Here is a 20,288-nt window from a genome sequence, read left to right on the forward strand (position 1 = left end):
TCTCGGTGATTCAGTCTTTCTCTTAAAACGTGACCAACACAATATTGGCAATAATGTACACAAATCTGTGCTAGGAAGAAAGCAAGCATTTCTTTCTCAGTGAAATGGGTTTCAGAAGGGATGAAAGGCATATGCAAGGAGTTTCAAAAGAAACTAAAGATTCTCTAGCCCTTCACAAGCTGCCTGAAGATCCTGCACAACCTCATACGTTTTTGACCCAACGGTGTCTTTCAGGTAAAGAAACCACACATTAATAGATGTTTAATAAACAACAGGCATGTAGTATAAGACAGACTTCTATAAGGAATGTACTAACAAGAATATAACTATCATGTAAAACGTGGAGAATTGGTTTCTCTCATATCAACAAATCAACAACTAAATAAGACTACCTAAACTATTAACAGAGCAAACTTGTACCGGTCAGTCCATTCCCCTGGTACCAGTGCATGATTTTTCCTTAATTGCTCCACCAATGTTTTTACATTAACCTGGACTTCAAGCATTTTCCGCCTCTGTGATGTCCCATCTCAGTTAACAGACCCTTTGTGCAACAACCAGGAACACATACAAGGACATGAATGAAGTACCTGCTTTCAAGAATAGCTTGCTCCACGCAGAAGGTTTTCTCTCTGGAAGACAGTTCCAGTGAATGTTGGCTCATTGCAGATAAGAACTTGAGAATCAGCTTAGTGCTTTCTGTCTTACCAGCACCACTTTCACCACTGAAAGAAGAAGAAAGTGTTTTGACAGTTCCAGCTGCAGGGGGAAAAAGCCCTTTGTCTGGCCAGCTCTCTAAACTACTATAAGCTAGTGAGACTGGCAGTATGACATGCAACAAAAATATCACGCTAACTTCACACTTTGCACCACTTTTCAGAGAGCGCTTCAAAGCATTCGTTGAATACAGATGCACAGAATATCCATGAGGCTAAGCAGAGCTCTCTGAACACATAGTGCCAGCAAACCTCACCAATACAGAAAAGCAAAAAATAGCACAAAGAGGCACAGCCTCACAGCTCAAAAACGGTCCGTGAGAAAGTCCAGAACGTGGAGACTTCCCCTACACGAATGAAGCTGGGAAGGTCTGGAATGAAGTTGCTGCAGTCTAGCTAAGGAGGGAGCCTTGCTGCGAAACACACCAGCGCATAAAGGCCACTAATACTGATATTCTTCATGAGGTATATATGTTCTTTAAACAAATCTTTCATGATTCTGTGCATTTTCACCTAGTCTTTTATTGCTCTCCTTCAGTGCACATGCAGGATGTAGAACCTCTCCTCTTCACCAACAGAGGAACTAAGCTATGTAGGAATGCTAAACTGACATTTGAAAGGCAAACTGTTAATAAGCAGCGCTGCTGATGCAAACAGATTTCCTTTTTTAGACCATCTGACTGAAAGGTGCAAATTTTGCTCGCTTCCCCAGCTTCATTTCTCTTCAATCATATATCTTTGTAATTAAAAGCACACTGTGAGGTATTAAGAAATAAAGCTTGCGGTTTAAGTTTGTGTACTTTGCTTGCTTTTCATCTGAAGTCACAGCATCACATTCTAAGCTGCAACCTAGTTTTCCTAGTTTTCTTAATTCCTAATTAAGCTTAATTCCTGTTTACTCCCACGGGAAGGAGGTATATTTTGGCCTCACCCTACCCTTTTCATTGTAGCAAGTGGGAGTTCTGTCATTGGCTTTGATGGAGCACAACTGGGCATATGTAACAGGCACAGTTTAGCCGAGTCTTTTGTTGTGCCATTGTTAAGCAGTGACCCTAGCGGTTTTAGGTCATTACAAAGGATAATGATGGTTTCTAGTAAAAAAGCAAAGAAAGGTATAGCCCAAGGAAACCGCATGTCATTTTCCTGCAAATGAACACAAACAATTACAAAACTAATCAGGGAAGAGGCATAAGGAATATAGAATGAGACACCGAGAGTCTTGTAGCTGAGATATATTTTCAAACATTTCGCAGAAAGAATTAGCAAGCCTTCAAAATATTTCATAAAATTTCACACAAGATACACTACATGGTGGTGGTATGTTCGAGTTACGTATGTTTCATCTATCACACATTTAGCATCTCAAACAAATTCTGTACTATGTTTAATTTATTTTTACCGCTGACATTCGGGATTTCAGCTTATAACCACTTTCCCTCAAGGTCTAAGCCTTTTTGGTATTTGTTCCCTTTCTCTCCGCAGACCCACACCCGTTCACGCTCCTTTGCCAAGGAAGCAAATCTTTACTATTCCCCCCGTTTGATACCAGCTTCTTGTCTCTTAAAAGACTAGCACAACGCCTCTACTACTAGTTTTGAAAGAAGTTCACTTGCTTTATCTTTGTCTGGTGCAAAAATCTCATCAAGTGGCACAATCGTCTTCCTGCCTACACTCTCCTGCTCTGAGCTCCATTGCAGTGATCTGGGTGTCAGGAGGACATCAGCTCCTCTGAGGACACTTTCCTTCACCTGTCACCATCTCACAGCCTATGCTTTGAAGCATTAGCAGTGCCATGGAAGCTGAGAGTTACCCCGGTGTAATCAAGAGCAATTCTGTAAGTGATGTATTCAAAGCTCATTTAAAAATATGTTCTACGTTTATTTCTAGTATAGTCAGTATCATGCATGATTATACCCTCTTGACTTCTTCTTAGAACACTAGAGGCTCAGAACTGGCTCATGTGAAAGATCTACCTGCTCAGCGTCCTGTAGCTGACAGTGACTAAAAGGGTACGCCCAGGGAAGATAGCATTTTGCCTTCCATATTTCAGCTTCCCAGCATCTTGTAATCCCCAATGGACTCATCTTCCATGAGTTTCTAGCCACATCCCATAAAAACATTATGAACTTCTAATACTCACAATATCCTACTGTAAAGATGATTGTACACACTGTACAAAAAGCCACCTCCTGCTGATTTGGATCTACCTCTTATTAACTTCATCTGATGCTGCCTAGTTCTTGTATTGGAAGGAACAGCAAACAATACATCCTTGCAGCCCCTCTCCCTGCTACTCCCAGCTTCACAGACATCCATCACCCCACTGCCAAGCTGTCCAGCTAGGTTAGCCGTTCCCACATTCTACACTTCTGTTGCCTTTTGTTCTCCTCTGAATCATCTCCAGTTACAAGAAGTCCTTTCGGACATAAAGCTAGCGAGAAAAGGCCTGTTCACAATATTCAAGACATAAGCAAAGCATGGATTTATACAACGATCTTTACCTATTCTTTTACCAGTAACACTTCAATTCTATTAATTCTAAACTCTATGTAGTTTTACAAACACTACTGAGCACTGAGTGAATGGTTTTACGGATCCCTCTAGCATGACTGCAAGCCTCAGTCCTGCATGGTGCTGCTCAGCTCAAGGCCTATTATTTTGTTGTGAAGGTAGCTCTGATTTTTCCCTTGCAAAATGCTTCATAAAAGACAGCTAAAATTAATAAGATGAAAATCAAAAACAAGCATACTAATCTTTCAGGTTGTTTATTCAACCCACACAGTACAAACACCAGAAGTAGCTTAGGCTGGGAACAAGCTTTCAGAATCCTTAGAGAGACTATCCCTATAGGATAGTTGGCAAGTAAAAGAAGGGGGAATTTTTAGTATATACTCAACCTTTCCAGGATGGGCTTTTCTCCCCACGAGCTTAAGTGCCCAGCTGGTTCCACATCACTACACTCAGTATTCTGAATATATTAAGTATGACAGCAACCCACGAGGCCCTCATTTAGGAGATCTTTAATCTTTCTCCATGACTTGCTCTACACAGGGCATCTCACTAAGGGCACAACAGTCTGAACTTCAGACTGCTGCAATGGAAAATGGGGTCAGTAATAGAGACTTCCTCATTCTGAAGGACTTGCTGCAAATAAGGCTGGATCAACACAACTCTAAATCACTTCTCAGTTCTTTCTTCTGCCTTTAAAACCCCAAAGACAGATACACATAGGCAAAATAAGCCTCCGCAGCAAATACAGTTTTTTCAAATGCACAAGAGAATTTTAGTATGTCAGTCTCACAAGCAACTCTTCCACCAAAAGTCTGGATCATACCCAAAGAGCAGTTTGTTTTATGTTGATCCTCAAGCTGAACAACAACAACAACATGTCAGGCCATCAGATAACAGATATATAACAGAGAGAACAAACTGGTTTCTGGCTGTGATTTCCCACTCCCAGCATTGACCTGAAAAGAATGTAACTCAGTGTGGCTGATGCTGCTCCTTTGATTGCTCTATACTTCTTAGACCACCTTAAGCAAAAAGCAACAAAAATACAACCTAAAGGTATAGAAATACAACCTATACCTGCCAGATAATCACGAGCTGAACTCAGTTATGCCTCTTAGGACAAACTGGCTATTCCTTGACTCACAGCAAGTCCCTGCTCCCACCAAGGTGCCCAGATTCCAGAACAGCTATTCAGCTTGAGCTCTTCACTTGGTTTTCCATTAACAGCAGCAAGCTGGCTGAAAAATCAGATGATGTTAACAGTTTTGTAATGTGTCTCAGACAGCACCAAATTTAACTGTGGTGGGCTTTCCCCCCCACCCCCAAATGAAACTGGCCTTTGCGATAAGCTTCAGACCAACATCCAGTTGAACATTCTTTGATACAGACGTTTTTGAATGAAAAGCTTTAGCTCAATAAGCACACAAGCAACTTCTAGCCTGGCAGAGCAAAAACACCATTTCACAATTGTGTCAATATTCTAATGCACAGGTTCTGCATGGCTTGTCCAGCATGCCCCTCTGTTGACATTACAGGTTGCTAAGTCATTCTTCTACAGCATTATCATGCATAAGCCTGTGTAACACAGATCAATAATCAGGCATCTTCACAAGACTTCATGGAACATTATCCCTTCTATACTCCCTTGCTTTCCTACCTTTATTCTGAATGGTTATACTGGAAAAATGATCTGGGCTTTATTTTACGTTTTAGGTCACCACTGGTGACAGGTTTTGATTCACAGTCTTGCCTTAACCCTCTCATCTTACACCACTCAGAAAAATTCAAAACATTGCAAAACAATCTAGAAGCCTCTTCACAGGTTTTGAATCCAAATACTACGTTATTAAGAAAGCATCTCCAAAACAAAGCTGAACAAATTCTGACTGCCAGCAGGGGGCACTTCAAGTCCAGAGGATCAAAAAAAAAACCCACCACACACACAGTAAATGCCTTATTTCATAAAGCAGTTTCAACTTGCTACTGAGGTTTTAGATCCCAAAATTAGGAACAGGGGAAAGCCGCACATGAGAATTTGAAACTTGCTCTGACAACTTACTTATTTTAACTGAACGTAATTGTTTCTTCTGCTTTCACAAGGGAACACAATTTTCTTTTGTACCATCTCTTACATGAAATATAATACTAAACTATTTGCCAGAATTCAGACATTAGCCAAAGTTCAGCTGGAGCATTTTTTCACATGCCCGCAGTAACCAAGCGAACCTGACAGTGAGCGGTTGCAACATCTAATTCTAAGCGAGTGAAACACGCAGGATGCTGAACACGACTAGGAAATTGGCTAGACCTCCATTTTGGATGCCCCAAACTAAATATGCGATCATGAAGACCTTCCAACCTCAGAACAGCCACTGAAAACATCTAGTAAGTTTAAAAAAATCTTGCTCTGAGTCCTTCACAAGCTACAGTAGATTGTCTTCTTTTACAACGGGAGACTTTATTTTGCATTTGTTCTTGCAAATTGCAATTTCCCTCATATTCTGTAGAAACTGAAGATGCCCTTATATAAGGTGGCATTATTGCACTTGTCCAAAACACTGAACTTATTCCAGACTACTGCTTTAGTCCACAGCCGTGGACTGTTAACATGAAACTTTTCCTTATTACGGCTTGTCTGTACCAAGGCACACGGCTTGCAGAGCAGAGACTGCTGGAGAACTCCCCTGGAGCATCCAAGACTTTTGTTTACTTCCTTTTTAGGACACAACCTGCTTCTCTCTCTGTGGCTTGTGGAGAACTGGAAGGAAAGGTAAATACTTAGGCCAGTACAGGATGGGATTAATAAAAATGCCAGTGGCCACTGAGTAGGCACCAGAAATGCTCTCAGTCCCAAAGATGCAGGGTATGTGGACTGTTCACAAATAATTACCTGACGTTATGCCATGCAATCATGATTCCAAACTAGTTTTTTCAGATGACACAGACACCTGTACGTTGCGTTTTTTCATGCAGTGTCACCTGGACTGAGCTTTAAATGTGCAATGATAAACACATAAAAGGCCCCTCAAACAAAGGAAGCGAGTCCACAGTTCAAAAATACATGCAGCCCTCTCTATCTCTGTGCCATTACCAGGCAGATCCTGCCCGGAGAGCAGGACAGAGTGGGACTGCTAGCTAAGACCTTTCAGAGAAGGTGAAAATAGACTTAACTGTGCTGTATCTGATCCACATTTCCAAAAACAGCTTCGGTTTTTAACTACCCGTGCCAAATCATCATCTTTTCCAGGAAAATTTGCAAACTCGCCTGTAATGTTAAACGCAGGTAGAAACCCCCAACCGCAAAAGGTGCGGCTGTCACTTTGCCACATCCCTTCTCCGCTCTGCCTGGTGCCCCAGTCCACGGCTGTTGCAAGGGCTCTCAAGGCAGTCGGGAGACGGCCAAAATCGTGTCAGCCTGCGCCTGAAGAGTTCTCACTTCTGTCACGTTTTGCTTGTGCTTGAGGCTGCTGGAAGGCGAGAGCAAATAGGCTTAATTAAGGCCCAGTTGCACCCAAAATCCTGCAGAGAAGTGAGAGAGAGGCGAGGGAGCGGAAACAGGAGCTCTCTCGCTGGCTGTGCACCCGCCCCCATACAGAGCAGAAAGGTGCCGTGCAGCAATTGCTACCAAGCTGCCGCGGCTGATCCAGCGCGCGGTGCCAGCGCACGGGGCAGGCAAGGCTTCGGCTTTCCCGCTGTATGTGCGAGCCAGCACAGCTGAGCTGGCACTCTGTCGGAAGGAAGCCACCTCGGGAAAAGAGCTGGCTCTTTTTACTTCTCTTCTGGAACACGAAGGCAGGAGGAGCGGAAAGCAACTAACAGCTATCGAAATGCCAACTCCTCTCCATGTACGTTCAGCAGCAGCGAGGATCTGAACATAAGCTCCACAGCGGACCAAAAGGGAAGCTATTAAATCATCATTAAATTAAAGCACCATTAGATTAAGCAAGGAAAATTAATCAGGCAGAATTAAGCGGTTGAAATGTGGAGGGCTTTCTCTTTTGCTATTATTATTTACAGCCTTTCTCAACTCTGAGGTGGGAGTTTTGTTTTATTTTTCTTCTCTAGATACAGGGCTCAGGGTCTAGCGGTGACAAACTCCTGAGCTGCATGGTGATGCATAAATCAGCAGGGAAAGCACTTGAACTAAAATCAGACAGGTAAGTAGCAAAAACGCACAAAACCAACATTTCTTTCTCATTAAATTCTAAGATGCATAAGCAAAATGAACATTTTGTCAGAGGTCAACAGAACGATACTTGGCAAATGCAAAAATCTCTTCCAGAACTCTGATGATTTAAAAACATGCTTTCTTTTAGAGTTTTCTTCTCCATTCGGCCCAAGTACATGTTTCTAAATCACCTTTAAACGCTCACCAGCAGGGATAATTTAAGCAGCCGCCATTTACCTGATGAGGATACACTGGTTGTCATGACGCTTCCAAAGGCAGCGGTAGCACTCGTTTGCCACAGCAAAGATATGAGGTGCGATCTCTCCCATGTGGTGCTTGCTGTACTGCTCCACGGCAGCGCAGTCATACAGTCCGGGAATGGTCTTGTACGGGTTCACTGAGGCAACTATGGAACCGATGTATGTCTGCAAGCACACAATTCCCCCAGAGTTATTACACATGTGGCGGAGCAGAGTAAAAGTCAACAGAAAGACAAAAAATACACGTTTGCAAAAGCTTAGCAAGCCTTATGCAGTCTGCATATAGCTGCTAGCATTTTCCCCTGCTTTTTTCCTGTTGACAAAAGCAACAGGTGAAAAAGGGTGAAAATCGGGAGCAAAAAAAAATAGGGAGCAAAAGCAAAAGGGTGAAAATCGTTGCCACCTCCATCACGTTTTCATGCTTACCCAGCTACAGCACAGAACTTCTGCTCTCTGCAAATCTGTGTTAGCGGCACTTACAGCTGCGCAGTAACATCAACAAGCACTGCTGAAAGTCTGCTTCTCATGCACTCCTAGGGACATACCGAACTTACTGAACACCTTACTGTACCCATAGGTCCCAAAAATTGGTGCAAATTCTGTAATTCCATGCAGCGTATCAAAATCCTCTGCTCTGCTCCCTATTTTTTAAGCAGAAATATCCCTCACTATGGCAGCCATTAGAACCATTGTGTGGTAAAATACCCAAAGAAGAGCATGTGAACAGGCAGGTGATCTCAAAAAATTGAGCATCTGCAACTTAATTTGCTACTGCTTTGATGTACAATGGCAACTGATGAGGCATTCATTTCTAGCACACAGCAATTACAGAGCCCATCAGTTAAAACCACCCAGGTAGCAGTTTAAGCCCATTCCCATTGCCTTAACTCATTAAGCTGTGATAATGTGATCATTTGCAACAGTCCATTCACACTGCTGTTCATTTTCTCCGTTTCTTCCCCCTTTGCAGTGATCTCCTACCCACTTGAATATTTTTTTCAAATAAGATCGTATTAAGTAAGATAGGAGATAACATTAAGCACGTTACCTCCTGAATTTACAGATATCTTTCTGGGGCACGTCAAATTGATATATCACATGGTGTGTGTGATGTTACTGCTGTGACACTAATTTCATTTTGTTAAGCGCTCTTTCGGAGGCTGCATGCAGGAAGCTAGCACCTGGCTTGCAGTAGCCCTGCTGGGCACTCGTGAAGTACTGGACTGCTAAGGTTCAAGTCCTGTAACAAGGGCTTAACACACGGACAGATGCTTCGTCTGCAGATAATGCTGTAACCATCCTCAGGAACCCAGCTGTGAAGTTCGCAGCGCGACTGGGGCTTTTTTCATTACACCGCACCTTATCTCAAAAGGGCTTCGTATGCAGCTGCTCGCGCTTCACAAAAACGAAGCCCCAAGTTCTCTGCTTGTAGCTGTTCCCTTCTCCAGTAAGCCATTACAATGGGATTTAGCGAGACTCCCTCCTCTTCCCATTAATTAATATGTAATTACAATTACGAGTTAGCTCTCCCTTCTCACTGTTATCCTGCTGTCGTATTTCCCACCACCCATCTGTTGATCTTCAAATAGGCCCAATACAAGTAGCAGCTCAGCTTTTGTTAAAGGGACTACAACAACATCCTTGATGTTATGACAATTTTATCAAATACAAGGGGAACCTTCCTCCTTGCTGTACCTAACGTATATTTTACAGAGCTGTGAACTTTCCATCTGTGTGTTTTATAAAAATTCCCATGCTGTGCAACAGTTCGTAAGGTTTCATCGAGAGGAAAGATACCATTTCAGCACAAGACTGTATCATAGGCCAGTTGCAGCACTGAGACAACAGTTTAATTTCCCAGCATCATCCCCTCTTGGGGTTCTCAAATAACTAATGAGGAAGTCTCTAAGAACAAACTTCCTCGGTTTCGTACAGATTTCAATACAGATTGGATAGGCAAAATTTTAGCAGATTTATTTAAATGGTGTGACTACAGTGCTGACATGGTCAATAAAACAGACTGTTGTCCATCTAGTTCCTTACCTCATTAAAAAGTCTGAGCGTTTAAGTAATAACACCAGCTTGGGGCATACTATCAAAACAGATCCCATACCAAATAAGCAAATACAAAATCCCTCCCCAAACATAAAATTATATAGTATCAGTGTTCATAAAACCAAAAACATCCACTTTACTGCTTTCACATGATCACATAACGTCACAGAAGAACATCACAACACTCCTTCCTTGACCTTCCCGTGATAAAGCACTAGCAAAATTGCACTGCCAATGACTACAATACAAATGTTCTTGCTTCTCCTGTTTCAACCTGTACATACCACCAGAGGCACCAGCAGCCTGCTTTTGCACCAATGCTCAAAACAATCTTTCGCATGGCTTAATGTAAAAAATGATATAAACATTCTGCAGAACGTCAGTCATTACTATGAATAAGAATTTTTTTTTTTTTAAAGCTAGTCACTTCCCTTTATTCCTCATAATGAATGTCAAGAATCATGAATAGAAAAATACTGTCTTATGGTAACAGCAGAAACCTGGTGAAGAGCAGAAACAATACTGGTGAAAACTATTCTTGTCTCAGGGAGTAGCTTTTAGGACATGTCACTATTTTAAAAATTTCTTCTCTCTTTCTTCTTCTTTCAGCAAAGAGCTAGAGAACCGTAATTTCTATTCAAACAGGTAACATTTTGTGGTTCCAGTCTTCTGCCGCTTTGAGTGTACGTTATCTCTTTGCAAAACAAGTTAAATGTGTACAAACTACTACCAAATTATAACAATACAAGCCAGAACAGACTCAGGCCCACAAAAATAGCTTTCTCATCTCAAGACACAATCACTAAAAGGCGAGAGTCTTCACAGGCACAGCAGATTAGATGCGTCTTCTAGCAAGGCGATCCAACCCAGGAGCAGTCAGGACGAGATATCCAGCAGACCACAACTGCCCCTGCAAGAACTAATTCAGGGTTAGCTGACCCAATGACCCAAGTGAGCATTTCACCTTAACCCAAGGTAGTCCAGCAAGATATTGATGAAGTTAAGCAGCACAGTTTTTCACATATTTCTATTCTAGAGTTATTAAAAACTATTCTCATTATTTTAAAAATTCCCATTAAAGGACAAATCTTTCCAAAATTTTCCTGAACTTCTCCTGGGATACTCTACAGCAATGAGATCTGCTAGCAACTTCTGTTTATAAGACTTATTTCTTACATCAGTTCCAGGTTTACTACTTCTCCTGCTCACAAAATGCCATATACTCTTACTAGTCAAAATAATCCTGCTTCTGCTAGGCTCTACCTGGCACCTCCAAGAGCCACTAAGTCAGAGACTTGACACATGATATGATCAGAATCCACATAGAGAGCAGTGCCATTTCCGCTGCTCACCAATCTGCATGGCCCTGAGCAGGGCTCTGCTTTCTATCCCCCTGGGGACTCTTAAGTATCCTCACGACTCCACTACTTTCTTTGATGGCAGACTTTCCAGCTTTGCAAGTACAAGCATGCTAGCCGCAAGTTAAAACCGTGTAGGGATGCACAAAAAATGTAGGGTTGTTTAGTGGATGGATGTTATCTGCAGAACACTAGCTCTCCATCAGGTATCATTCATATGGTAAATTAAAGCAGTTAACAGTCAGAAGTACGAACTCTAAATTACTTTATTATGCTAACATCACAAGGCAGAAATTTAGACTAAACCATTCAGAAAAAGTATTTTCACATGTCATTTCCACTTTGCTTAAAATAGACTGAATTCAGTTTTCTCTTTGTTCTTTGCAGTTTCTAATCTCATTCTCAGAGCCAAGAATTACTCATTTTAATGAAAACACTCAAGAGCAGTTATGAATAGGAAAAACACTCACACCCCTGACAGAGTACTAGCAAGCAGACAGGATTTCTCAAGATTTCTTGTTGAAAAAGTCTGAGAAGTATTTCAGAGAAATACTGTGTAAAGCTTCTACCACAAACTCAGTTTTCTTAAGTCACTGGCAATGAACAGGATAGGACAGTTCACCTCTCTCTCTCTAGTACATAACCAACCCAAAACTTTAGGCAGAACCACACATTCTTGAGTTATTTAGTTACAGATTAAATCAGCAACAACTCATTATCAGATCACCGCTAATAAAGTTATTTGAACCCAATAAAAAACGAAAGGTAAGTAATTCAGCTTGAATCCCAATGCAGTATTTTGACTACCACATTAAATGGATGGGCTCTTTATTCACTTTCCTATCTTTACTGAAATTTTACATTTACAATGCACCTCCCCAAACACTTTTAGTCACAAATCACAGACATTGCTGCCCCCCCCTTTAACATAAAAAAGGGGAAATAAGATTGCTTGCTGATCCTAAGAGGACTTTCAAAATTAGAAGTTCAAATTCTGTCTTTTGGCCTAGACATTCAGTAATACAATGGCATCACAAGAGTCAAGATGAAAGAGCTGTACTTGAGAACGGAAGAGATTGTTCATCAGGTCTTTGAATGCACTTTTTTGTTTTGCTTGTTGTCTTCTGATAGCAAACAACTTTAAATCTCATGTCTTCAAACTGCCTCAGATTTCTTCCAACAATCAAGGCCAATTCAACTCTTTAACAAAGTTAAGAGCTCACAAAGTTTTTCAAGACCCACAGCAATTCTCCAGAAAAAAAATCAGAGCAGTCAGAGGGGTCACACCTATCATTACAGGGGCTTTGTTTCCATAAGGAAAATGCAACCAGTTTAATCGAGTCTGATGGTAATAGATTTAAACAGTGTAAAAAGCTTTATTCGTTAAAATCAGCTTTTCCGAGTCAGCCTAAAACTATTAGAAAAAGGTTTGCAAGCGTTTAACTAAATCCAGTTTGAAATGTCCTTCTTTCCCATGCAGAAAAGGCTCTGATACTAAAATATGAAAAAGCAAAAAGTTTCCCCCGTCAATAATTGTTTCAAGTTTTCCACGTAGAAAAAGCAACAAATAAGGGGAATGACCTCATGTAAGATCACTTCATGAATCCCATAAACCACACACACTACACGTATCAGGACCACCCGGGCTTTCTACCGTTTCCCCTTCACAGACTCTTTTTGGGGTCCATCCTTTCAGCTTTGCTTCATGTCCGGCAATCATCTGCCTTCCATTTCTTCCTGCTTAAGCCAAGACTGCTGCATCACCACAACCACTTCTCTCTTCCTGAGGCATTTTTATGATTCTGTGTTTTCCCCAAGTCTGCTCTTCCCATGTAAGGTCCTCAATTTTCTCCCACAGTGAGTTTTTCTCATGACCTTCTTTCACCCACTGCATCAAGCTGCTCCTCTGCACTCCTTAGTACTTCTAGCATCTGTGACACCATCATACTTAAACAAAAAAAAAATTTTTTTTTTTTAGAAAAGACTTCTTTCAGGCTTTGAGTATCTTCTTTTATACAAGGAGGATGGGAAGAAGGTAAGAGCAGGCTGGAGAATTCTCCTGAAGGGCATTATATGCTGTTTCTGAACTAAGTCTTCCATCTATAATCATAAGAGAAGTTAAAACTGCGTGCACTATTGGAACTGGTACTAGGAGACCTCGTGCCTCAATTTCAGTCTTCACATTTCTTCAGAGACACCAAAAAACAACATATTCTTCCTAGTGTTGCCTAAGATGGAATGTTGGAACTGACCAAATAGAGAATGTAGATGCTTTGTTACAGATAATAGTGAGAAATAGGGTTTTTTTTCCAGACAACTCTCTTTCCAGAGCACTTTAAAGATACCCCGTTCTGAGATAGGAAGTTAAAAAATAAAAAATAAAAAATCTATTCTCATAGAAATGGAAGCATGCTTACAGGTGCAACAAAAGTTATTTTTCTGGATTGTTTGGAAGAAACTCCAGAGTTTGCTGGAATCACTCTAGGAACTGAGTCTGTGTCACGAAAAGTAAAGGCCAGGTGTGCGTCCCCCACCCCCTTTCGAAAAATGGTATTAGTATCAAGCGGATAATTTATTCAAACATAGTCTGCTGGGCGGCCCCTTAATATGTGGAAACTTCAAATGAAAGCGTAGAGCAACTGGTTCTCTAGAAAGCTACTTTACGGCTCCTTTAAACAAAACATGTGAAAAAGTTGTTTATCATCATTCCACAGAAGTCGCACTTTCATCATATCTTTAAACTGTCAGGGCTACAGTAACACTACCAAATTAGAATACCTGCACTTTCACAGCACATGTGGATGGAGACTATGTTTGAAAGATCACAAAATAGTTGTCAAACGTCTTCATCTTTTCAATGCCAAATGTCTAGAGGTTTCAGGAGACAAAAACCTGGGAAGAGAAGAGACTGCCTAACACTGTAGGTACAGCTTTCACTGTTTCAAGTTCTCCCAGGTAAAAGGATTTATCATAATCGTGGTGGAGTATATTCTGAGGCAAAGATAACTAGGTCAACAGCCATACACACGTCAGCATAAAAAGCAGAGAAAGGGCTGGACTATACTTTGGCATGCTTTTTAGAGGAAGGAGCAGAAGGGGTAGGGACATATCATAAACAGGATGATAATTACGCTCTTGTTCATGCTAGGATCTTGATTTATCCTCCCTGTGGTAAGTATGTCCTGTATTTCAGCTAGTCCCATGCTAATTTCAGTGGGACGGAATCCAGTTCTCTCTCTAAATTACAACCTAGAATGTCTGATGCCAAGCTCCTTTCTTAAAAGCCATAATCAAACTGAAGTACTAAACTACAAGTTCAGAGGTTTTCAACCCATCAAGCCATTTCTGTGATGTAAAAGTCATACTCTGTAATCATCCTTATATGCATGGGTTTCTCCCATGTGGTGACTCATGGTGGGTTTTCAACAGTCCCACAAATATACATTTGCTTTGCTTTTCTTTATCAATGTGTTCTCTGTTAAGGCACACCCCATTACAATGCCTAAATTGTTTTTTTCACTTCTCAAGGCCAATTACAGAATTAGTTGCAAAACGCAGTATTTGTAAAAATACAGTCAACACTACAAACACCAGAGTTAGCATCCATAAAAGAGGACCCTTTCAAGGGAACCAGAACACCACTGAAATTCTCACTAAGATCAAGCGATAACAGGCAGCTACCTACACTCAGACCTGCCTGTGAAAGATTCTCCCTCTCGTCGTTTTCTGCAAGCTTCTCATCCACATTCACACCGGTTAACTGTATTTTCTGATGCGCTCCACTCCATGAGGTAAGCTAGAGCACCCTGTCCTACCAGCCACCTTTCTGATGGCCTTTTCCACTCCTGTGCTGAGCACAGACCAGGATCCAAGAAACAACTGATCCAAGTATTTTCAAAACCAGCCAATAACTTTACAGTTGTGCCTACTGGTAAGGCTAGCAAAGAGAGATTTTGGAAGATGTGTATCTATTTACACCTGATTTGAGATGTTAGAGCCAACTGTTAGGAAAGGGCACCAGCTCTGGAAACAGCATTCCCTATTAGATGCATCGTAGTCTGCTGTGTTCACCCTTTAACCCAACTAACATGATCGTAAGCCTCCCTTGGTCTGGAGCATTAAGCAACACTATCCTTGTCCCCGAGCCCCTCCGAGGACAAAGGCTATGTTACCTCTTCCAAAAAAATGGTACTTTGCTGCCCAGCTACCTCTAACTTCTCAACTAAGCTAATCTTTCCACTCCCCTTTCTGTAGCTTCAGCACTGCCTATTTATAATGCCCCTGTTCTAGGCAAGTAAACGAGGCTAGAAAATCTTTGTACCTGTGTCTCATGAGTTAAAAAAAATTGGGTTTTGTTCACCTTAGCTATCAAAAGGAAATATCCAGATGTGACCAAACTAGTGCACACAGGCAGTCTTATCTTTCACCTTAACTCTGAAGAAGGCTCAGATAGAGTGAAGAACCTGCATAAAACTAAGAGCCCTCCAAAGACCAAGAGACCCACTCACAACTTGATCTCCTCTTCTTTTGCCAGTAATTTGCTCCTACTGAATATGCAATTCCAAGTGGATGGAGACATTCAAGGAATACCACAAATGTCATCCAGAATCTGAAGGATGCTTACAGATTCTCCAAAGATTTTCTGTCTGGAGGATCCAGCACTTGAAGTGGAATTGAAGATATGTCCAAGTATCTTCAGTATCTTCAAAGGGTCAAAACAGAAAAAACTCAGAAACAGAAAGACAAAACCTAGGCAAGGAAAATTAAACTAATATAAACAAAAAGGTTGATACAAGAGTTATCATAGCCACAGGTAAAAAAAAAACCAAAAACAAAACAAAAAATTGTGATATAAGAGACCATAACAAAGATGTCAGGTAAGACATTTTTCCTCATTTAGGAACTTTACTGGTTGCCAGTAGATTTTCTCCCCACTATAAAAAGGATTGAAACTCATTGTTTTTATTAAATTTCTCTTCTTGACTAATACAATACAAGAGAATCTCTACCCAGTATTAATCCTATCTACCGAATGTCAGGATAACGATCTTCTGTGATCTACTGCACGGACTGTCCTGTATAAGCACTGACTGCTTACCAAAGAATCTCTTCACCATTGCCAGGGGAAGAGGGGAGGTGGCCTCCTGAACAAGAAGTCTGATTTATCAGGAGGAGAGATTGATTTTTGTCATTTTCATTTCCTGCAATACAGAATGTGACTGTATGTGAGAAGCTTTCATGCCTCAAGGATGAAGGACATGCTTCTTTCTCTTCAAGTCTGAAAATCTGCAGGAGAATTCTCTATTTTACATCTGCTTCCTACCATGAATTCAACCCATTCAGCTGTACCAGAAACGTTTAGCTTTCATTTTTGGGCTTTTTTGTGATCACATGCTTTGCAACATCACAGATTGCATCAACCCGTGTGCCAGTGCACAGCTTAATTCTAACCAGAAGATCTCAATCTGAAATCAGAAAAGGCCCCACACACCCCAGAGACCCTATGGCTCATCATCTCAGACGGCTTGTGGCCATATGTTGGTTGTTTTCCCTGCTTTGTTATTGGACAACACTTACGTGAGTCTTTCAAAGCTATCTGAAGAGTATAGCTGACCCTTAGCAAGGAAAAGAAAAAATGTTCCTCCTTCCTATATATATATATATATCTTAGGTAGATTAAGGGGCTTTTCAGAGAAAACACAGGCAAATGGGAACAAAAAAACTGGTAGATGATATCCCAAACAGCGTTCCTAGAAAACAGAACAAAAATTTTAAATAATATAAAGCTTCGGATATTTGTTGTTTCATTTTGGCTGCAAGTATTTTATATACTGATTCCAGATTTTCATAACCTGCATATTACTTTAACGTTTTAAGATTTTTTTTTCCTATAGAAAGGGCTTTTTTGTGAGGACAGCATGAATTATGCTGTTAACAGAGTAGAAGTCAAAAGCCAGAAGACCTGAACTCTGAGTTTGTTGCATGGCACTGTACTGCTATCAAAAAGCTATGGCTCTAAAAATCTGCACTAAGACGGCAAACAATATTAACAGCCAAAAATCTCCTGGACGGAATTTTTGGATCCCATTCGCCCGTAAAAGAAAAGTCTGAAAAACATCAAAAGGAAATAGTTTAAACTACTTGTGAGAAATGGATTACATCTTTTCAAATGAAAATAACAGTCTGACTATGAATCAAGAGTCCATTTACACAGGTAAACAATAGCTGTAAAAATAATTTATTTCATGCTCAACTTACATGGGCTGTTTATGGCCTTTCTAGTTTTAAACTGTTGAAACATGTGGAAAAGGCAGTTGGACAGTGTAGCACAAGCAGTAAATTGTGTGCAGCTTACGGCCTTTACAGTCAAAGCCCAATCACGTTAACAAAACATGTGCCGGTGACAGACAAGTGGAATAAGTTTCAGCATCCAAATCCTGCCCTCCTCTGCAGATTTAGATACCTCTGTATTTCTGTTCTTCTCAGCTCAGAGTTCCCAGTGACATCCACTGGGAACAACACTTCAGAGCCGAGAAGACATTAGCGATGTATACCTTCCTCAGGGAGAAACGTTTGCAAGATAACGATTTCTACTTTGCAGTTTTCAATATAAAGCTACCAGTAAGTAAGGCTTAGGTCTTATTCAAAACACATGGAAGTCAACAGGAATTGACCCATGTATTATTTATTCTTTTACCAACTGGCCAAATGCGATGAAAATACTGGTACTGAGCAGACAGTACTTTTTTAGTTTAGTCAACTAAACAGGGGAAAATGTTTCCTAGAAAGCAAACATGTTACACATTTTGTATTTACTTCTTTAACGTTGTGTCAAACAAAGAAGGAAAACATTGTCTGATGTTCTTTCTAAGGGAGTGTTTCTCTTCCGAATTCCTCCTCCCCACCTCCCTCCCTGAAACAGCCCGTCCTGTCCCGGGCAGTGGGCAGGATCCCCGGCAGGGGCCTCTGCACGCAGTACGTTACCAAAAAGAACCTCATGTGCTACACATTCACAATATAAACTTACCTAATAGTAAATTGTCACCACATGCATGATAGTACACGTTACAAAGACTTTTTTGAGCAGCTCCCTTTTCAATACCACGTTGATCACAACAACCCCTCAAACCAAAGCAATTGCTAAAACCAGAAAACGTGCACCTGAAAAACCACCATTATATTCAGCAGCGAGGACACAGTTTAGGCAAACATTGTTTTTTCTTTTTAATGAGCAGTCCCACAAGTTCTGCAGTAAGGACAAATTCAGAAAGCAGCACAGTTGGCTAACCAACCAAAGGCTTTTGTTTACTTCGAGGCATATCATTACAGCTATCTTCTTCCTCTCATGCGTACAAAAAAAGAAAAACAAATGAAAAAAAATGATGTGTCCTTTGGTAAACAATTGTTGATCTATATAACCGACTATCCTTTAGGAACAGCAATCACCAAAAACAAATTCCACTAGAATTCCAATTAAAAGCCTGCTGCGCTTATATAGATCTTTGTCTACCGCTCTCCAGTAACAGACGTGAAATGGAAGTTGTAATTAATGCTTGGAGACAGGAGTTCACTTTGAACTACATTTTGAAAACATTATCTGATGTGTGTAAGCATAACATGCTAATTATGGAGGTAAGTAGCTGCGTATAGGCATTTCTCATGTATTCTTAACAAGTGTCCTCTCTCTGGTTTGTGTAGGCTGGAGGAACAGAAAATTATCCCCATCTCAGCAGTAATATAGGAAGTGCCCTAACAGAAGGCATGAAAAACACTGTGATTCATCAGCATACTTTTTACATTTATTTACTGTAAAAGTATAGCAATTAAACAGTAGCGACTATTCAGAGGCTCCTACAACCTGGTTACTTGGGATTGCTGGATACCTGCAGGGAGGAACCGTGCACTTACAACCAAGCTGCAGACCAGACTAGAGAAAAAGTGCAGTTCTAGGACCTAGAGGAATAACTGAGGACTCGGTTTCAAAAATCATACACAATACTAATGCATATGTGTTTTATGGTGCTCACTAATGACACAATTCATGTAAAAGTAAGGAAATGCTCTGGCCTGACCCTTTTAGAAACTTACTCTTGCTATTTTCCAGCATTAGTGAAAATGGGGCAGAAATGCAGATTACCAGGTGGTTTAAATTGTGATTGCTCTTTTTAAGTCAATGGCCCCACACTAATTTGTGCCATGCAGCTTGGTAGCCCAAAGATCAAGACTGCTCAGATGTTCAGCACGGTGCATAGACTCTTGATACACATTCTCTTAAAGCTCAGTTTCTGCAGTGGATGCACCCAAGTTTTTCTACTGAAGAAAATAACCACGACAACTTTTGGCTTCATAAGTCTCCACTTTTTGGCTATGGCCTCCTACCGATCTTCCTTTGTCTCTTTGCCTCTACTTAAAACTTGTATCCGTGGTAGAAGACATCCAAACAGAAGTGCTTCTGAAGTGCAATAATTACGCCTGTCTTAATGCCTACTGGTTTTATTTAAGTAACCACTACTCTGGTATGCCTTGCTATTTTCCCAGTATAACATGCACCAACTTCCACTTCCTGTTGACCCACTGTAACATGGCACAGAGGAACTGCACAGCGTCTGAAGTGAGTTTTATTTTACTCAGAAAACCTGAGTATGCAAAAACCTAGACAAAGTCACAGACAGCAAGTGACCTAGATACTAAAGTGTCTCTGTCTGCAAACGGAATTTGAAAAATCCCCGACGGTTCATCCTGCTATTGATTAATATTGCACAAACATCAGCCAGTTCCCTCAGGGAACCCCCACGACTTACGGAGGGAGAAAAACATGCAGTAATTAGGTGACTTCACAAACTACAACTGAACATGCTGTTAAAAACAAACAAACAAACAAACAAACAACCCCCCCCACACAAACAGATTTAAAAATCAATGTATGAATAACGGAATACACCCTTTAAGGACAGATAACTGAGCATTCAGTGCAATGAGGTGGATACAAACTCTGCACACAATGTTGTTAGGAAAGATACAACTTTTCCAAATTAACACCTTTTTTAAAAATTGGAGGGTTTTTGCTTTCTCATGCAAGTTATCCCATGCTTGTTGCTTCAGCTGAAGAGAAAAAGGAAGGAAAGGCATGAAAACTGAGCTCCCAGTCACCACCATCATCCTCTGATGTGGATGTGGCTGGTTCAGCACCATGTGTCTACGTGGCTGGTAAAACAGTTTT

At 40.9% G+C, this 20,288-nt stretch overlaps 1 protein-coding gene across 1 annotated transcript in view; it reads right to left on the minus strand.

The window, feature by feature from the left end:
• The window catches only part of MYO10 (myosin X), a 171,099-nt gene that overhangs the window by 72,579 nt on the left and 78,232 nt on the right, over positions 1-20,288 (minus strand). The window contains exons 4-5 of the mRNA XM_068931458.1: positions 7,633-7,820; positions 591-725 (exon numbers count right to left, since the gene is read on the minus strand). Coding sequence (XP_068787559.1) covers positions 591-725; positions 7,633-7,820 — 323 coding nt within the window. The remainder of the gene's footprint in view (positions 1-590; positions 726-7,632; positions 7,821-20,288) is intronic.

This window comes from Struthio camelus, chromosome 2 (assembly GCF_040807025.1).
Source record: "Struthio camelus isolate bStrCam1 chromosome 2, bStrCam1.hap1, whole genome shotgun sequence".
NCBI lineage: Eukaryota > Metazoa > Chordata > Aves > Struthioniformes > Struthionidae > Struthio > Struthio camelus.